Below are 20,245 nucleotides of genomic sequence, written 5' to 3' on the forward strand. Positions count from 1 at the left end.
TTATCTGGAAAGAACAATAAAGTGCAATGACTATAACTTTCTTTGAATCAATAAAATAATTTAGAGTTACTGTAATGATGATAGCTAATAATTTATAAATAACAAATAACTGAAAGCTAGGTACTGGCAGGCAGATGTTCCTTGGAGGTAATCTGCATGAAGATCAGTATTTACTAGAGAAGTCACATATTGGGAAAAGTGAAGCACACACTGCTCAGTGGAAGAAGCAGGGCTCGCAAGGATGGCACACTGCTTTTTCTTTTTTACAGGGATATACCTTACTTTGATAAATGAAAAAAGACCAAAAAATAAAATAAAACTTTACCCAAATTTTCTTCAGTGAGGAGACAACACCTGAATTTAGCAGCGATTTCCATTATCATCTCCTCGTTCTCCGCACACAAGCCATGCAGTCAGGTCACCACACCAAGCTGGTGCACCGCAGCATCAGTTCATGAGAAAGGCAGCAGAGAGCACCACTCGGCGAAAGGCTACAACCACTGCCTGCAACGCCTGCACCTGAGGAACTTGCGTGGCTGAGGCTCTGACTGTGGAGGCTCTGGCCCCCTGTGAAAAGCGAGAGGACACGGATCTACCACATGATCACAGAGGCGCTGTGTGTGGCAAAGTGCCTGGAAGACAGCGGGAGCCCAGTCGGATCTGGGCGTGGACCTGCATCATGGCTTTGCATCTAAGTGTGAGCACACCACTTAGCTTTCCCAGGACCTTGCCTTCTCATCTGTAAAAGGTAACGGCGCCTGCACTGTTGCTATCGTTGAAATTCTAAAATGCTTGGTATTCACTAAGCGCTCACTGACATGGCAGAGCATTCCCTGGTGTTGACCGAGATCCACACAAAAGTCAACTACTGCTGCTTACAAACACACCTAGAACTAAGAAGTCACAAGCCAATGAAACTGAACCACGGACTCTGAGGCCTGAGGTCAGTGAGAAAGGCCTTTCATTTCCTGTTCATTGGTTTGCATTCATCATACAAACACAGAGGACCCTGAAACTATAAATGGACAGAGATCATATAAATAAACTGGTATATAATAAACTGGTAGAGAACTGACGAAAAGAAAACTCATTGTCGAAGCTAACCTGTTCCAGAAGAGGCCTGAAGTTTACATATATAAAACTACACACACACACACACACACACACACACACACATACATGTGCACATGCTTCGTCAACTGGACAAGGGTGAAAGGTCAGAATGTGACCCAGACTCACTTTGACAGTGACACTCCCCCAGCTTTCCCAATCATCTCCTCGTGGTGCAGCACTGAGTGGTTCCACGGGATGTGGAGGAACTTCAGCAGGGTCCTCATCCAGCGCTCGGGATGGAGGACGAGCTGCTCATAGTGGACCAGCATGCACTTCTTGTGACCGACCTCCATGCACTGGTTGTACATCGTCTCTATGGCTCGATTCCACTTGGCCAAGCAGTCCCTGTAGCTGTTCAGGTCAAACCCAGCTATAGTCACTTTCCGAGAAATCATCGAATGAACTGATGCCCGGCCATCTCGAACCATCAGGAGAAATTTGGCATTGGGGAACAACCTGGCAAGGTAAGTTAAGGATTTCAGGGCAAAGGGATCTTTGTTACACAAGTACAGGGCTGGCTCCCCATGCTTAACGATGATCTCCAGTAAGAAGGCTTGCATGGCGGAATCCAGCACTTCATCAGTGACTCCAGCCTCATCCAGGCGGATCTTCTCTTTACTGGACCGCGACCACATCTGCTTCAGGGCCAGGATCCGAGGAATGACCCTGGTTTCCTCTCCACAGCGAATGTCAGGGTGCGCATCTAGCATGGCCCTCATGAGGGTGGTTCCACTCCGAGGCACACCTCCAATAAATATCAAAGGCATATCTTTGTGATAGGCAAAGGTCTTGTTGACTTTAGGGTCCAGGCTGGTTCGCACAGTGGCCTTTGTGCTCTCCAATTTGACTGGCTGGCTACGTTCCTCGATTCGGTGATGGCATTCCATGGCATGCTGGCCCAAGTAAAATACTGTCACAGAACTGATCACCAGACATGCCAGTAGTAAATTCTGCTTCAATTTTCCAACCATCTTGATATGGTTATCTTATTATTAAACAAATGCTTTGCTCAATATGATTTTCAAAAAATGTTCAGGCCATGGAGATTCTACTTCAGAAAGATGATTAATATCTAGTAAGAAAAGGAAAAAGTTTATTCATCATCTCATTATAACTGTTTACGAACAGTCACCAGTTACCAACCACTGCGTTCTAGGTAGAAAGAAGGCGAAGCAGCCTCACGTTCTCAGAACACAGTAAACACAAATGTGAGCAAGAAGTCCATCCTGTGCTTCACTTAGTGGTCCAGCACTTGCCCAGCATGTACAAGTCTCACCACACATCCCATATGGGCAAGAGAAAGGGTTTCTGAAGAAGGGATGGGCTGGCTGTGAAATAAAAGCTGTGGAATTTATTTATCAGAAATAATGACAGAAGACAGAAATAATGACAGAATGCCCTTTCTTAAAGGAAGGGGCATGACCGACGGAGCTGTCCATAAGGGTCTGACTCTGACAAAAGAAGGAGCCCGCACTTGGTTTATTTATAGCAGTACAGATCAGAAGGGGACCAGAAGGAGCTTCGTGGAGAAAAACAGAATAGGGGGCAGAGTTAAGCAAGCCATTTGGCTCTAGCAGGACATTCCCACATCGAGGGTGTGCATTTGAATTTCAGCAGTGAACCAAGGCAGGATAACCATATGACTCAGGTAGTTCCTGAGGCCAGAGCTCTGGTCCCCATACAAGCATGGGTGGTTCCCCGCACACAAGGACCTTATTCGATCCTCAAAACAGCACGCATGAGCAAATAAAGAATCAGAAACAGCTTTTTAAAATGTAATAGATCTGACACACCAGCAGTAAATTCTGCTTCAGAACGCCTACATACCAGGCATAGGACGGGCAAACAAACAAAAGTTTCCACCAAGGAGTCAAGCAAGTATCTAAGACACCCAAGTCTGTTTGGTACCCAACCCAAGGTTTGGTCTATCCCCAAATGGTCACTATCTCCACATTCTAATATGACGAGAAACTACTATAAAATAAATATGAAGTGTAACCTCCAAATCCTCTGCAGAGATTCCATGTATTCACCCCACTGTTCATTTAGGCACCACAGGCCAGAAATCTACGTTTGACGAGGACAGACTGCGGAAGGGAGAGCAGCGTAGGACCTCTGCTCTCAGAGACAAGGCCTTCAAACAGATATACAAACGGTGACAACAAAACATGATCAGTGCCTCAAAGAAAGGCACAGAGGGACAAGGCAGCAATAGGAAAGGGGCACGCAGGCCAGCTGAAGAGGCTGTGCAGGCTCGGGAACTGCGGGCTCTGCCCGAGGGCTGGGCAGCACACAACAGGTTCAGGAGAGCCAGTGCTCAGGTGCTTCCACACACGTCTGTGACTAAGCCCTTGGGAGAAGGGGTGTGGACTCAGGGCACTCCAAGCTGCAGACAACTGTGATCAGAACTGGGCATGTAAGTAAACAGCTAGAACTGCTGGTTCAGGGGAACAGGGGTCCACCACACTGGGAAGCGGATGGCAACCAGACCATATGCACACTAAGACAGGGACCCTGCATCTTCAGAAGACAGAGTGACGTTAGTTCCATGTGTTAACGTGGCCAGGCTATGGTGAGCATCTGTCTGGTCAAACACCAATGCAAATGCTGCCGGAAGAATTTTCAGATGTTCAGATGTTTAATCTGATGATTAAATCAATAATTCTGAGTCAAGCAGATTGCCCTCCATAACACAGGAGGGTCTTACTCGAGCGTTGAAGGCTTTCAGAGATGAATTTTTACCAAAAAAGTAAAAAAAATCTCAAGACAACACAGAAACACTGCTGGAGCTTCCAGTCCTGCTAAACCTGCCTGAACCGTACCACGGGTTTCAGACCCTGCCAGCCCACAACAGCATCAGCCGATTCCTTAAAACCAATCTCTTCCGTTTCGTGTGTGGCATCCCCACACAGATTCTTGGTTCTGCTTTCTGGAGAACCCTGCCAAACATTGTAAGTGTAAATGGGAAAATGACTACACTAGAAAAGAATACATTCTGAGAGGCAGGACTTCCATCAATTCTACACAAAACCAACTGTAGAACTGGATGAAACTGAGGAAAAAAAAAAAAAACCTGCACAAAAAACAAAACATTCAGTGCTCTGGAAATCAATCAAAGGGATACGAGAACCTAAGGAAAACTTACATTGAAACTCTAAATGCTGGGGAAAACTCCTTGTTGTTCAGTAGGCACAGAGGCTCTGCAGAGCAGGGCAGGCAGGGCAAACCATCAAGAGCAGCTGCTTTGCTGCTGGGGTGGAAGTGTGTTGCACTTGGAGTGGTGAACAACACACACGCCCAGGTGCACCACCAACATAAGCGGTGGACCAGGTGGCAGGAGAGCAAGAGGGTGAAACCTGTGCAGGCAGAGGCCGCAGCCACAGTGGGGGCAAGACTGGGCGACATAAGCCTGCGCATGGGCCACAGGGAAGCAAGAAAGGATGCCGCTGAAACTACAAGCCACTCCCACACCCACACACAGCTGCTGCAAGGGACCAAACCTGCCTGCTGGGCACTCAAGTACGAGTTGGTTCAAGCACTGGCAGAGCACCGATCACAAAGCCACACAGAAGGCAGGTGACCCCAGAAAGTCATGCTTGGAAATGAAAGCAATCACACAAGTGTGTGTAGGTGTGTGTGCCTAATACACACCTTACTTAAAAGCTATTCACAAATAAACAACTACAAAAGTGTCTCTGTGTGTATGTGAGCAGTAACTTCAGCATATTTTAGTACAAAATGTCCACAAAAAGCACATTTACAGAAGAGTACAGAAGCAAGGACTTAACTGCAGACAGGTAGAAAGGGACTCTGCAAGAACCCCTGGGATATTCTGAAAGCTGATGTTATCACAGTTGCACGGCTCTATAAACCTAAAAGCCATGATCTGTACTCTCACAATGGATGAGTTTTGTGGTATATAAACCATGACTCCATACAGCTGTCTTTTAATGAAGAACACGGTAACAGAAAAACATTTTAATACTCTCAGTAGGATACACCAACCAAGATCTGGTTTTTGTTTTATGCATGTTTTCAATCCATCTGATAGATGTTTATGCACATATTATTGTGCCAAGCATAAAGCTTCAACAAAGAACCACAAATAGGTTGAGATTAAAAGATTGACTTATTTAAGAAAGGACTGCAAAGGAGGAAGCATTAATCAAGACAAGCTCGGAAATACCTATGCAGAACACTATGTCCATTATATGGATGATACAGTCAAGGCGCTTTTCCAGAGTTCAATTTAAAAAGGAGTGCGTGGGAAGAAAAAACAACAGCTAGAAAAGAGAGTAACATGCAAAACAGAGAATCAAAATTAAAACTCAACACTACATCAATGACATTTTGGTTGAAGAAACTAAAATTATAATGCAAGTTCAAAAATGAAACCTTCCTGAACTACATAAAGACAGCAACCTCTAGAGTACAGGGCCTCCATTTCCAGCACAGATGACCAGAGACCCCACCTGGACCTGTCCACCAATTTTAAATATATAGGAAATGATGCAGCTTCCAAAAGACACACAACAAGGACCAAGCTGTTCCTACACTTCTGATTTACAAACAACACACACATAGTCACACAAGTCTATTTTTCTTTTTTCTTTTTTTTTGCAGCGCTGGGGATCGAACCCAGGGCCTTGTGCTAAAAAGCCTGCAAGGTGAGCACTCTACCGACTGAGCTATCTCCCCAACCCTCTTTTTCTTTTTTTAACGGTGCTGGGGATTTGAACCCAAGGCCTTGTGCTTGTGAGGCAAGCACTCTACCAACTGAGCTATATCCCCAACCCACGAGTCTATTTTTCAAACGTGATAAATCAACAATAGAAAAGTATTCTTAACGTGGCCCTGAGGCTGAGACTCGTAGGCTCAGCAGGGGTGGGGAATGAAGGAGAGCACTGTAGGCAACACAGAGGATGAGCAGAGGCATGCCTAGTGGAAGGAGCCAAAAGTTCTTGAGAAGCAGGAGTAGCTCACCTGGCGGCCAGGCACCAAGCAAGAGGGACTGTGGATGAGAGAGGCAGCTGGGCGGGCAGCAGACCACACATCGTCTGGATCAAGTCAGCAATGTGAAGTTTTATGATGCGGTGAAGCATAACTGATTTAAAGATTTTAAACGGGGAGTTACTTGATCTAATCTAGGTCTATAAAATCTCACTCAAGCAGAACCATTTTGAATGAAGAGGGAGGACTTGCACCTTCCAATATCAAAACTACAAAGCTATGGTAGTGAAGGTGTCAACCTGAAACCATCAGTAGAAAGGTGGACTCTCCAAAGCATTAAGGGAATCATGGATACACCCACTAGGTCAGATCTAGGGCCCATCCAAGAGGGCCGGGACCAAGGGGAGGCTTTGGAAGACAGGGGGGAGAGATCCACTCATGCCATTTTGAAACAAAGGTCATCAGTTTGTTCCAAGAAGTGGAAACTGCTCATTGGTGGGGACAGTCACTGTTAGGCAAGTGCCCCGTCAAGTCCTCATCTGGAATACGCAGTTTTCAGGACTGCTTGCATAGTTCCTATCACAGGCACAGTGCAGGAGGTTTCCAGCTCCATTTCCTAGAGTTTGACACCAGTGACTCCATTTTGATACAGAGGGCTCTCACAAAGACAAGGTGGCACTATCAAAAAAGTAGGCTTATAATGAATGGAACAGAATTGTGAGTCCAGACAAAAAACCTTCCATTTATGGTAAGCTGATTTTTGACAAGGGTGCCAAAACAATTCAGAGAGCGAGAACACCCTTTTCAACTCTCTTTTCAATGAATGGCGTGCAGACAATTGGATAGCCACAACAAAAGAATGACAGTGGAAACCTACCTCAAACACTCACAAAAATCAACTCAAAATGAACCACAGCCCTAAAAGTAAGAACTGAAACTATAACACTCTTAGAAGAAAACAGGGGCAGATCTTTGTGGCCTGGGGTTAGGCAGCAGTCTCTTAGGTATAGCACCAAAAGTACAAGTGACAAAGAAAAAAGAGACAAACTGGACTTCATTAAAATCAAAGACTTTCGTGCATCAAAAGACACCACCAACAGGGCTGGGCTGTGGCTCAGGGGTAGAGCACTTGCCTAGCATGTGAGAGGCACTGGGTTCAATTCTCAGCACCGCATACAAATAAAGAAATGAAGGTCCATGAACAACGAAAAATATTTAAAAAAAAAAAAAAAAAAAAGACACCACCAAAAGAATGAAAGCCAAAAACAGGAGAAAATTGTTGTGAATCGTGTATCTGATAAGGGACTTGTATCCAGAAGTACTATAGCTCAACAATAAAAATACAACGAAATTAAACCTGAGCAAAAGGGGCTGAGGTTGTGGTTCAGTGGTAGAGCGCTTGCCTAGCATGTGTGAGGCACTGGGTACAATCCTTAGCACCACATAAAAATAAATGAAAAAAATAAAGGTCTATCAACATCTAAAAAATATCAGGCTGGGGATATAGCTCAGTTGGTAGAGTGCTTGCCTCGCATGCACAAGGCCCTGGGTTCAAATCCCCAGCACCGCAAAAAATAATAATAAATAAAATAAAATAAAATAAATAACCTGAGCAAAGGACCTGAGCACACATTCTCCAAAGAAGATATGCAGATGGTCATACATAAGCACATGCAAAGATGCTCAGCGTCACTGCATCTTTGGGAAAATGCAAATCCAAACCACAACAAGATGCCATTTGATAATCACTAGATCACCATAAAAACAGATAATAAAAATACTGGGGAAGATGTGAAGAACTTGGAACCTGCATACACTGCAAAAGGGATGCACACTGCGCAGCCCACTGTCACGTACGACTATGATTATCAGCTTAAAATCAGCTCAAAAGATCACAGCTACTTAGAAAACAGTCTGGCAGCCCTTCAAAAGGTTAAATATAGTTATCATGGACTCAAGCAGTTCCACCAAGAGAACTAAAACATGTCCACACAAAAACTAGTGTATGCCTATCCTTATTTGGAGCCCAAAATCAAAACAGCCAAAACGTTCATCAACTAGTAAATGGATAAAGAAAATGTGGTATGTTCTCACAATACAGGATGAGTCTACCATCAAAAAGAAAAATGCATGGGAGTGACAATCCAGGAACTGTGGATGAAAAACAAAATGTACTAATACCATGTCAGAAAAACACCACAAAAGACTAAAACTGGAAACAATTTTAATGCATTTCCTTGTTCACAGATATCACCTGGAAATCACTTTAATGGTTGCCTAATGCTCCACTGGAAAGATTGACCAACACTCACCCGGTTCTCTACTATCATTTACCTGCTCTAAAATTTTCATGAGTCGACTCACTTGGCCCACAGACCACCGAAGCTCACCCGGGCTTGGGGCAGCTTGGACTTGAGCTATGCCCAGGCAACAGAGGGCCTCTGCAGTGACCGTGCCCTCTGGCTTGCCGGTGGCTCAGAGTTCCCCTCGCAGCCCCACTCCCCGCTGCGTGGACCAGACTCCCTCTACCAGCCCAGCAGGGAAATGCAGCACCAACCTGTCTGGTGAGAACTGAGAACTAGGACTGGCCTCAGCTGCCACCACCACTGCCCCAGACCTGGCAGACTCGTCAGCAGAGGATCTAGAAACACAGTCTAAGACCTCGACTGGGGACAGGTTTGCCTCCTTCTTCTCACCACTTACCCATTGTTCTTCACACTTTTATCTGATTTCATTTACTTTCTAATTCTTTAATTGGAATTCTTCTTTCTCCTTCCATCACCAGCACCTTTGTTTTTATCCTTTCCTCCCTTCCCTCTTTTCAGGATTATTAGTTTTGCTCTTATTTTTAACTTTTTAATTTATTTTGTATTCTTTTTGCCCCCTTTTCTTCTACTGTTACTGGTGCTGTAGATGTTGCTTGTACTTGTTTTTTACTGTTGATTCTGTGTCTGGTTTGCAGTTATGTTGCTGCTATTACTGTTGCTCGTCTCCTTTCTGAGCAGCACTGGGGACCCAGCCTGGTGCCGTCAGCATGTTGGGCCAGGGCTGTTCCACTGAGGTACAGGAGAGAACCTAAACTTCACCCCAACCATGACATAACCACTTGCTCAGACTGCACGTGGCACCAACCTGTCTGGTAAGAGGCGTAGTCAAATATTCAGACTTTGGTGGATATTTCAATTTAAAACACAGAGGAAACAAAAGCCCCCAGCTGATGATGCAGCCCCAGGTAGGCATGGCTGGGGTGCCTGAAACCCCATTCCTGGACATCATCCCCTCAGCAACAGCAGAGAGAAACTGCATCACTCTTGAGGACACATCACCTACGCAACCTCAGCTAGGGTCACTCCCACACCCTTTCAGAAGAAGTGCGACAAGACTGGGGAGCAACTGGAGACTGCACCCCACATACTCTGCTCCCTTCAACATTCCTGCTCAACCGCCGGGTCCTGCTCTTGCAAGACCTATAGAGAAAGCAGGCCCTCACACTCTGACAAGGCACACTCAGCATCAAAACCTGCTGACCACAGTCCAAGAAGCTAAAGGGAAACTACACTACCAAGTCCATTAGGAATTGAATCCACACCACACAACAAACCAACACCCCAAGCCCATCATCAAGAGAAGATGCTCACTAAGAAGACCCTCACAGACAACAGACACACGAGTGTCAACACAGAACACAAGGAACATGAAAACACAGGCAACATGACTCCTGCAGAAGTTCCTGATTCTCTAGTAAATGAATGCAAAGACAGTGAGGTACAGAAATGCCAAGAATTCAAAAGGTGCATTTTTTAAATGATCGATGATTATGACTATGTACAAATATACATATACACAATGGATCCTGTATATGATTATGATGCACTAATTAAAATTGCAATAACAATAACAGAAATCAAGAGTTGAGCAAGTAGTCAGGGCAGGAAAGAAAGGGGGGAAAGGTAAGGTACTAGGAAATGAGATTGCTTAAAACATGTTATGTGAACACATGAATACGGCATAATGAATACCACTATAATGCATAATTACAATGGACCACTGTATTATTATTAAAAAATAATCAGTGAATTCCAAGAGGACATAAACAAACAGCAGAATAAATTAAGGAAGATGATGCGGGAATTCAAGAAAGAGATTCTGGAAAATAAACAGGAATCTTGGAAATGAAAAGCTAAGTCAAACAGGAAAACTGAGCTAAAAGTCTTACCAATATATTAAGCAGAAGAAAGAACATCTGGGCTTAAAGACAAAGCAGATGAACTATCACAATTAGTAATCAAACAAAGAATGAACAAGAACATACAAGATCTGTGGGACACAATTAAAACACCACACATACATAACAGGAATGCACAAAGGAGTGGAGCTACACACTAGCAGCTCGGAAAACCCAGGCAACAAAATAACAGCAGAAAATTTCCCAAAGTTTGGGAAAGACATGAACATCCAGGCACAGGACACATTTAGAACTGCAAATACATACCACCAGAAAAGAATCTCTCCATGACTTACTAAACTGCCTATAGGCGGCGAGGTGGCACATTCCTGTAATCCCAGAGGCTCAGGAGAGTGAGCAGGAGGATTACAAGTTCAAAGTTAGCCTAAACAACTTAGTGGGACCCAATACCAAAAAACAACATGACAACAACAACTACCCATAGTACAGAGCAAAGGAAAAATATTAAAACCTGCAGCAGAGAAGCACCTGGTCACTTACAAAGGCATATCCATCACAGGAGCAGCAGATTTCTCAGCAGAAACTCTGAAGGTCAGACAGGCAGGGAATGATGTATTTCAAATCCTGAAACAAAGAACTGTCAACCTAGATTATTATATCCAGCAAAGTTATCCTTCAGAATTGAAGAATAGACTTTCCAAGATAAGCATAAACGAAAGAAATTCATGACCATGAAACCAGCATTACAGAAGGACTCTAAGATGAATAACAGAGACCAAATCAAACATAGATTATTCAAAAAAACCAGTAGAAAAACAAAGAAATAACAGGAAATAGTATATAACTTTCAATGATAACCCTGAATGTAAATGGTCTTAATGCTCTAAATAAAAGATACAGACTGACTAAATCGAAAAAGACTGAGGCTGGGTTTGTGGCTCAGTGGTAAAGCACTTGCCTGGCATGTGTGAGGCACTGGGTTTGATTCTCAGCACCACATATAAATAAAAAATATTAAAAAAAAAAAAAACAAGACCAGATAACTGGATGCCTGCAAAAAAAACTCACCTCACTAGCAAAGACACACAAAGACTGAGAGTGAAAGGATGGAAAATGATATTCCAAGCAAATGCAATCTGAAAGCAAGCAGGAGTAAGTCCTCACAAAAAGAAACAAATAAGCCAGGTGCAGTGGCACACGCCTGTAATCCCAACAGCTCAGGAGGCTGAGACAGGACAATCTTGAGTTCAAAGCCAGCCTTAGCAACTCAGCAAGGCACCAAGCAACTCAGTGAAACCCTGTCTCTAAATAAAATACAAAAAAGGGCTGGGAATGTGGCTCATGGTCAAGTGCCCCTGAGTTCAATCCCTGGTACAAAAAAAAAAAAAAAAAAAAAAAAAACCAACAACAAAAAAAGAAAAACATTTTATATTTTATCAGATCATAATGGAATGAAATTAAAAATCAATAATAAGATAAAATGGAAATCATACAAACATACAGAGATTGAACACTTTGGAATAACCAGTGGGCATTGAAGAAAACAGGAGTAAATTTTAAAATTCCTAAAATCAGATGAAAATGGAAACACAATATACCTGAACCTGAGATACAGCAAAATCAGTTCTAAAAGGGAAGCTTACAGCTTTTAAGTGCCTACACTAAAAATAGAGAGAGATCTCAAATAAATAACCTAATAATACATTTCAAGGTATTAGAAAAACAAGGGTAAACCCAGCTCAGAATTAGCATTAAAATAATAAAAAAGATCAGAGCTGAATTAATGAAACACGCTAAAAAAACAAATGTAAAGGCTCAATGAAACAAAGAGTTAGTTCTTTTAAAATATAAACAAGGCGGCCGGGGATAGACCTAGTTGGTAGAGTGCTTGCCTCCCATGAACAAGGCCTGGGGTTCAATCCCCAGCACCACACACCAAAAAAAAAAAAAAAAAACACAATCCCTCAGCCAAACTAACCAAATGAGAGACAAGTCCCAAATAAATTAAATTATAGATGAAAAAGGGGATTTTTTACAAGAGACCACTGAAATCCATAGGGTCATTAGGGAATTTTTTAAAACTTAAATACCAATATACTGGAATACCTAGAAAAAAAATGGACAAATTTCCAGACACTTATGATCTACCAAAATTAAACAACAAAAATATAAAAAACCTAAAAGATCAGTAACAAGCAATGAGATTTATGCAGTCATAAAAAGTCTCCCAACAAAGAAAATCCCAGAACCAGAGAAATTCACATCCGAGTTTCACTGGACAAAGAACTAATACAAAGTCTTCACAGTATTTCATAAAAACTTAATTCTGTGGAGCCAGTATTACCCTGATAATCAAACGCAGTAAATACACAACACAACACACAAATATAGACCAATGCTTAATGAACACAGATTCAAAAATCCTCAATAATTGCAAATCAAATTGAATGACAATAAAAACAAAACCAATGCCATGAGCAAGTTGATTTCATTCCAGAGATGTAACCCTTTGTATATGGTTCAACATATACAAATCAAAAATGTAAGTCAGCACATGAATAGAATCAAGGATAAAACCACATGATCATCTCAACAGATGCAGAAGTCTTTGATAAAATTCACATTCCTTCGTGATAAGAACCCTGGATAAATTAGGTATAGAAGGCTCATGCCTCAACATAATTAAAGGTATATCTGGGCTGGGGTTGTAGCTCAGTGGTAGAGTACTTGCCCAGCATATGTGAGGCTGGGTTCAATTCTCAGCACCACATATAAATAAATGAATAAAATAAAGGTCTATCAACAATTTAAAAACACATTTTTTACAAAAGGTATATCTGACAAACTCATAGCCAGTATCATACTGAATGGGGAAAAACTGAAAGTATTTCCTTTAAATGAAGAACAAGACGAGTGCTCACTCTCACCACACCTATTCAGGAAAGTTCTTGAAATTTCAGCAGGAGCAATCAGGCAAGATAAAGAAAAAAAGATACAAATGTAACAATTTGATTATGGGGGTTTTCTTTGACAAAAGAAACAAAATAATGACTATGCCTGTCTAATGTCTCAGTTCTAATAAGTAATCTAGAAGTAACTGTTAACTTAGGTAAGAATAAATGGTATAAATGTTTCTAGATATATACAGATATGATAAAAGACAAAACATGAGTCCAGTTAGCTATAAGTAAGCAAAAAATACTAAACATCAAGTGCTAAACATTAAGTTCAAGTTCTCTTGGCACCTTAAATTTTACAGAGAACACAGGATATATGGGTCTATTAATAAATGTGTTTCGTAAGTTGGTATATGAAAAAGTTCAACATTTTTCCCTAGGTGTTCACTAAAATAAGGCTACTAAAATTCTAATTGATGTGTATAACAAAAAAATTAAGCTGTGTTTTGAGGCGAAAATTATAAAGAAAAGCATAAAGTATATAATAATTCATTGAGGAAAAAAGTAATTTTGTCTAAATTCAGAAATTTTGTATGAATCTGTTTCAAAATGTAAATTGAAGGAAGGAAACAAAGCAGAAAATAAGTACTGGCAAGAATGTGGGGGAAAAGGTCTACCTGAAGGAAGGAGTCCAGATTAACCAGCACAGTTCTGTGTCTTGACGAGGGTGCCAGTTACAGGAGCACCTGCCTTACCAAGTAGTCCTCACAACCACCAGGACCGGCGAGCTGAAGGCCTCCTCCAGTGCCTCCCTCACGGTCTCAGCCCCAGCTGTCTGCAGTTTCCCAGGAGGCCAGAGCCCCACCGGTCATCTTCACAGTGGTCTCCTGCTGTCTGGAGCCCTCTGGGCAACCTCACCTCAAGGAGACCGACCGGACACACGCTGCTCAGACTGCACCTTCTTAAGGTGAGTTGCTAAGGGCCTCATTAAGTTTCTGAGGCTGGCTTTGAACCTTCCATCCTCCTGCGTTAGCCTCCCGAGTTGCTAGGATTACAGGCATGCGCCACCACACCTGGTTGGTTATTTATTTATTCATTTATTTTATTTATTTATTTATTTTTTATTTTTTATTTATTTATTTGCGGTACTGGGGATCGAACTCAGGGCCTTGTGCTTGCAAGGCAAGCACTCTACCAGCTGAGCCATCTCCCCAGCCCTATTTATTTATTTTTATGTGGTGCTGAGGATGGAACCCAGTGCCTCCTGTGTGCTGGGCAGATGCTCAGCCACTGAGCCACAGCCCAGCCATCTCTTATCTCATTGTACTGACTACCATCTGACAAACCAGACATCTCACTTGTCTTCTCTTTTAATGGGAAGACTCCCAAATGCTAATGTAAATTCTAAGACTGGGTTTTTCTGTTTAGTTAACTGCTATAACCTAGCATGGAGAACACTTCCTAGCATGTGTTGGAGTGGTCAATGAAAAAATGCAGAGTGAACAAATAGTCTGTATCATATTTAAGTTTCTATTTCTTCTGAAGAACTTTTAGTAGGAATGACACCTGAATTTTAACCAAGAGTCTTTCTAGCACTGAATTATATGATCATGCAGTTTTCTTTCCTTTCTCTTTTTTTCTGAGATGGGATCCAGGCTGGCCTGGAACACACAATCCTGCCTCAGCCTCCCAAGAAGCTGGGATTACAAGCATGAGCCACATGCCTGGAATGACTGTTTGGTTTTCTCTTTCAGTTTGTTGGTAGGTTTTTCTAATAGTAAAACATTCTCTCTTTGCTAAAATAAAAGTTATTTGATCATGATTACTTATGATCTTTGATACACTGCTGAATCTTGTTTACTCGTATTTTACTGATGATTTTAGCATCTGAAATGTGTAAGAAAATTGATCTGAAGTTTTCTTTACTGTAATTTCTATTGGGTTCTATCATTAAATCATGGTTTCATAAACAACTGAGGATTTTCCATCTTTTTCTATGACCCAAATAGTTTAAGCAACTCTGGGATAATATATAAAGGTTAGAAATAATTCATTTGTGAATAACCTATTACTTTTAAATGTTTATCTCTTCACCTTGTAATCTCTTTGATGCTAATCAACCTAAAACTCCATCTATTTTGCAGAATTATTGTCTCTAGACAGTCAAATTTATTACAAATGTACTTTCATGTAGTATTCTCACTTAATTCTTTAAAATTTCTTTCATCTGTATTTCTTATCTTTTATATGTTCAGTCTATCTTTTTAAAATATTTTTAGTTGTAGATGAACAAATACCTTTATTTTATTTATTTATTTTTATAAGGTGCTGAGGATCAAACCCAGCACCTCACACATGCTAGGCATGTGCTCTATCATGAGCCACAGCCCTAGCCCTCAGTCTCTATCAATATTGCAAAGGGTTTACCTTTTTGCTATTATCAAATCAATTCTGGATTTTAGTTATCCTTTCTATTTTTGTCATTTTATTGATAACAGGTTTTAAGCACTGACTTTAAGGACCCAACACCTCAAATCCTGTGTCTAAGCTATCCTTACACTGTCCTAAATTCTCCCCTGATTTGTGTCTATTTCTTCTTTTGTTCGCCACCACTGACCAAGTCGGATACTGTCCTGCTCCACGGCCAAAGCGATTTTATGACTGAAGCCCGGAGGCCAGTCTCCTTACAAGATGCAGCAGGGCTCCAGCAGGCAGGTCTGGGGAAGGCCTGCCAGTGCTGACCAGAAGCACAGTTCCCCACATTCACGGCTGGCCAGCAATGGGCGCCAGCTGCAGGACACCTGCCACAGTGTGAGTCCCGTAAAGATGCAGCTTCTGTTCTGTTCGCTGTTTTACTTCAAGCGCCTAGAATGCCAACACATGCCCACTGAATACCGAAGTGTCCAGGTGGAATCAGTGATTCTGGGTTTAGACTGATGAAGGCAAGGTCAGGGGAGCCTCTCTTCCTTTGCTTGACCTTCTTCCCCAGCTTCTAGCTCGCCCCTCAGACTGTTCTTCCGTGTTGGAGGACAGGCAGCTATGGTGAGATGTCTCTGGAGATTTTATTTTCCCTGTGTAGCAGTATCTTGGTGGGTGGCCAGCCCTGCATTTCTCACAAAGAACAAATCTGACTTCCTTTTTATGGCCTAGAAGTAGTTGTAAAATACTGGTATTTCACTTCTCAAATGTTCCTTCACTGACACATTCTGCTTTGGTCTGACAACATGAAATAACTGACTCATTCTGTTAAACGCTGTTAATAATTTCCTAAGCCCATTCTGGGTTTCAGGAGTAAGATATGTGACCAAATATTTAAACTATGGCTAGAACCCAGTAGGTGATCAAGGAACTCATCACTGGACTTAGGATTGAGTATCTATCTCAAAACTGAATTACTTAACATGTTTATAACTTTCTTTGTTTGTTTTGGTGGTGCCAGGGATTGAACCCAGGGCCTTGCGCATCCAAGGCAAATCCCCAGACCCATGTTTAAACTTAATGAAGATTTAGAAATAATGACAATATAATTGAGTGTCCTTTAACCATCACTGAATTTTATTACATATCCCTGATTTGAACAACACTGACAGAACAAGCAAGATTTTTTTTAGAAGATTTAAAGGATCTTTCACAATATGGAGACCACACATGATAAAGAAAAGTCACACTGTTTAAAGTGTGTAACTGGAATTTTTAGGTATGCATCCATGTAACCACCACTCAAATGCAGAGACTCCTGGTCCAGCTCCAGTAGTCTCCTTTGTATAACCTGCCCATCAGAACTATCGAGATTACTATCCAGAGATAACTATCATGAAGAATGCTTTACCTGTTTTTGACCTTCATATGAATGGAAACCTCAGTACACGCTTATTTGTGACTGGTTTTTTATACTCAGCCTATCTGTGAGATTCAGCCATGCTGCATGAATCAGTCACCTGCTTCTTTTTACTGCTGAGTAATATCTCACTGTGTGAATATCTTTAATACATTTTTAGGGGGTACTGGACCTGAACCGGGATGCTTCACCACTGAGCCATACCCCTAGACCTTTTTTTTTTATTCTTAGACAGGGCCTCACTAAGTTGCTAAGGCCGAACGTGAACTTGCAACCCTCCTGCCTCAGCCGGGCTAGCTGCTAGGATCACAAGTGTGATAGATAGTCATCTTATCCATGCGTCCCCACAGTTAGGCACTGGCATCCACACCAGCTTCTGGCTGTTATAGAGCGGTGTCACCAGGTTGAATGTGCTCCAGCAGACTTTTGGTGGGATTTTTAAAATGGGTGCCAGCTTTATGTTGGGAAAACATGGAAAGTGGGCCTGCTGTGCCATCAGCGGCATGTCTGCTGGAGGCTGAGGAATCACCTCGCCAGTGCCTCCCAAGCACACCCCAGCGCCTAGGGCTCCAGCTGACAGACAGCATGCCGACACCGGGTTTCTGTTGCTTCAACACTGACCCTTCTGGCTCGAATGAGGGCGTCTCACCATGGACTTAACCTGCATTCCATGTTAACTAATAATAAGTCTACTTTTTGAAAAGAAGAAGTATAATGGTGAGATCTTGCCTCACTAACTTATTAAAAACTATATGTTGGATGAGGAGGGAGCAGGTGCTGCTGGAGGCCTCTCAGAGTCAGAGTCAGGTCAGCCCTGTTCTCTGTCCTCGAGTCTGGAGCTGAGTCAGCCCCTAGTGTGCCTGCATTTCAGCCACAAGGACTCCCCTTAGTGTTTGTTAAAGGCAGCTCTCGTAAGATCTCAGTTTGGTTTCTCCTTCCTTTCTGAAAGGGAGTTGGCCAGATCCACAGGGTCCAGCTGAGTTTCCCCCTCAGCAGCGATGAGCGTCGTCTGCTGCCCTCTGGACCCAGGGTTTCTGGTGGGAGGTCAGCTGGTAGTTTTTCAGAAGACCCCTTCATGGGAGGCTGCTTTTCTCTTGCTGCTTTGAAGGTTCTCTTCCAACAGCTTCATCAAGATGTGGCTGGGAGCATCACTTTGGTTTTATCTCACCAGTTCACTGAGCTTCTTGGATGTGCAGATAGACATTCGATCAAATGTGGGGTTTCCGCCACAGTTTTTCCAGCATCCCCCTGCTCCAGCTCTCTCCTCACTACTGAGCACCCATAACGTGGATGTCAAGCACTGGATGGTGGCCACACGTCTCTTGGGCTGTTTGTTTTTCCTCAATTATTTTCTTCTGCTGCTTGGACTGGATAAAGCTAATTGACATGTCTTCAAATTAACCTGCTCTTCCTTCCTCCTCCTCAGATCGCCTGTGGAATGAATTTCCCATCTTGTTCAACTGTCCATGACTCCAGAGCCTCTGTCCTGTTCAGTTTTATAACCACTGTCCCTTTGATGCTATGTGTCTATGTGGCGAGACATGGTTCTCATACTTTCTCTTAGTTCTTCAGGCATAGTTAGCTCTCTGAAGAACTGATTAAAACAGCAGATTTAAAATCCTTCTCTAGCCTGAAGTCCAGTCCCTGGACTTCTTCAGGGACAGTCTTTACTGGTGACTGTTCATTTTCTCTTGTTTCATCTCATACCTCATAATTTTTTGTTGAAAGCTGGGCATATTAAACATCATTTAGAATCTGGGAATCAGATTCTCTCCCTTCCCCAGTCTGTTGCTGCTTACTGAAGCAATCCATTTGTTTAGAATCAATCCTGATTCTACTATGTGTGGGGAATTAAGTCTCTGCTCTGTTAGATCAGGGGCCAGCTAGTTGCTGGACAGATTTCCTCAAACGTCTATACTTTTGAAAGCTCTGTCTTTCCAGAAGGGCTGTGGGGGTCTGGGATGCACTTCCAGGGCTCAGTGGCAGGTTGAGCAGCCCTGTGCCCTGCCTCTGTGGAGCCTGGAGACCTGCCTGAAGCCTTCCTCAAGCACTGCCAGGCCCAGGGCGTGCCCACTCTGGCTACAGTGGCCATCACCCAGCACTCCCAGCCAGGGCCCCTAGGCTTTTCAGCAGCCTGCTCTGGCCACAGCTGTTACCTGTGACTAGGCAGCAAGGACAGAATCACTTATCTAGGAAGGCTTGAGCCACAGCCTTCCACTCTCAGCATGTCAGCCTGGGCCAGCTGTCAGGAGCAATAAGGAGATGGCTTTTGAACCAGTCTTTGAGGGAGTTGCCAATACAGCAAAATAAGAATTACAATTCTTATCAGCATACTATGGTGATGCAGCCACATCAATGTTCATAGCTGTTCAATTCACAATAGCTAGATTGTAGAACCAACCTAGATGCCCTTAACTGATGAATGGATAAAGAAACTGTGGTATATATACACAATGGAATATTACTCAACCATAAAGAAGCATAAAATTATGGCATTTGCAGGCAAACAGATGAAGTTGGAGAATATCATGCTAAGTGAGATAAGCCAATCCCAAAAAACCAAAGGACAAATGATCTCTCTGATAAGTGGATGATGATACAAAATGGGGGGTGGGAGGGAGGCAAGAATGGAGGAAGATGAACTGTATAGAGGAAAAAGAGGGGTGGGAGGGGTGGGGGGAGGGAAAAATAACAGAATGAGACAAACATCATTACCCTATGTACATGTATGATTACACAAATGGCATGCCTCTACTTCATGTACAACCAGAGAAACAAGTTGTACCCCATTTGTTTACAATGAATCAAAGTAAATAAATTTTATATATATATATATATATATATAATATATATATAAAAGAATTATAATTCCTTGGAAACCAGGTATGTCTGCTCCCTGCAGAGTGAGTCAGAAGCGTAGGCTACTGGTTTGACCCCAGTGGCTGGGTAAGCCACAGCACCTCAGAGCTCACTGCTCTCACCGAGATTCAGCCATTTACTTGGTACGTTGTTGGAAGACTTCCACAATTCTGAAAAAGTGGATTCTGACAGCTTTTTCCTGCATCGTTTTTACTGATGTCATTCCCAAATTGCAAAACTTTTAAATCACTTGAAAATCCCTATAAGTCAATTTATCGAACTTTTATTGAGAATTTATAATGCTGTGAGGCTAAAGAAATACTATGACAGGGCTGAGTTGTGGCTCAGTGGTAGAGCGCTTGCCTAGCACGTGTGAGGCACTGAGTTCAATTCTCAGCACCA

At 42.6% G+C, this 20,245-nt stretch overlaps 2 protein-coding genes across 3 annotated transcripts in view; both read right to left on the minus strand.

Annotated features, from left to right (window-relative positions):
• Positions 1–10,883, minus strand: part of LOC306649336 (protein-tyrosine sulfotransferase 1) — a 60,355-nt gene extending 49,472 nt beyond the window's left edge. The window contains exons 1-2 of one of the 2 annotated variants that reach the window (XM_079120219.1): positions 10,790–10,883; positions 1,240–2,185 (exon numbers count right to left, since the gene is read on the minus strand). In XM_079120219.1, the coding sequence (XP_078976345.1) occupies positions 1,240–2,084 (845 nt within the window). In that variant the 5' untranslated portion in view covers positions 2,085–2,185; positions 10,790–10,883. The remainder of the gene's footprint in view (positions 1–1,239; positions 2,186–10,789) is intronic. The other variant, XM_079120218.1, reaches the window with a different exon arrangement.
• A 7,483-nt stretch (positions 10,884–18,366) lies between these two features.
• LOC306649339 (protein-tyrosine sulfotransferase 1-like) overlaps positions 18,367–20,245 on the minus strand; it is a 53,632-nt gene continuing 51,753 nt past the window's right edge. Inside the window, exon 3 of the mRNA XM_079120221.1 lies at positions 18,367–18,415. Within this exon, the coding sequence (XP_078976347.1) occupies positions 18,382–18,415 (34 nt within the window). The 3' untranslated portion in view covers positions 18,367–18,381. The remainder of the gene's footprint in view (positions 18,416–20,245) is intronic.

Source organism: Sciurus vulgaris (assembly GCF_902686455.1).
Source record: "Sciurus vulgaris genome assembly, chromosome: 18".
NCBI lineage: Eukaryota > Metazoa > Chordata > Mammalia > Rodentia > Sciuridae > Sciurus > Sciurus vulgaris.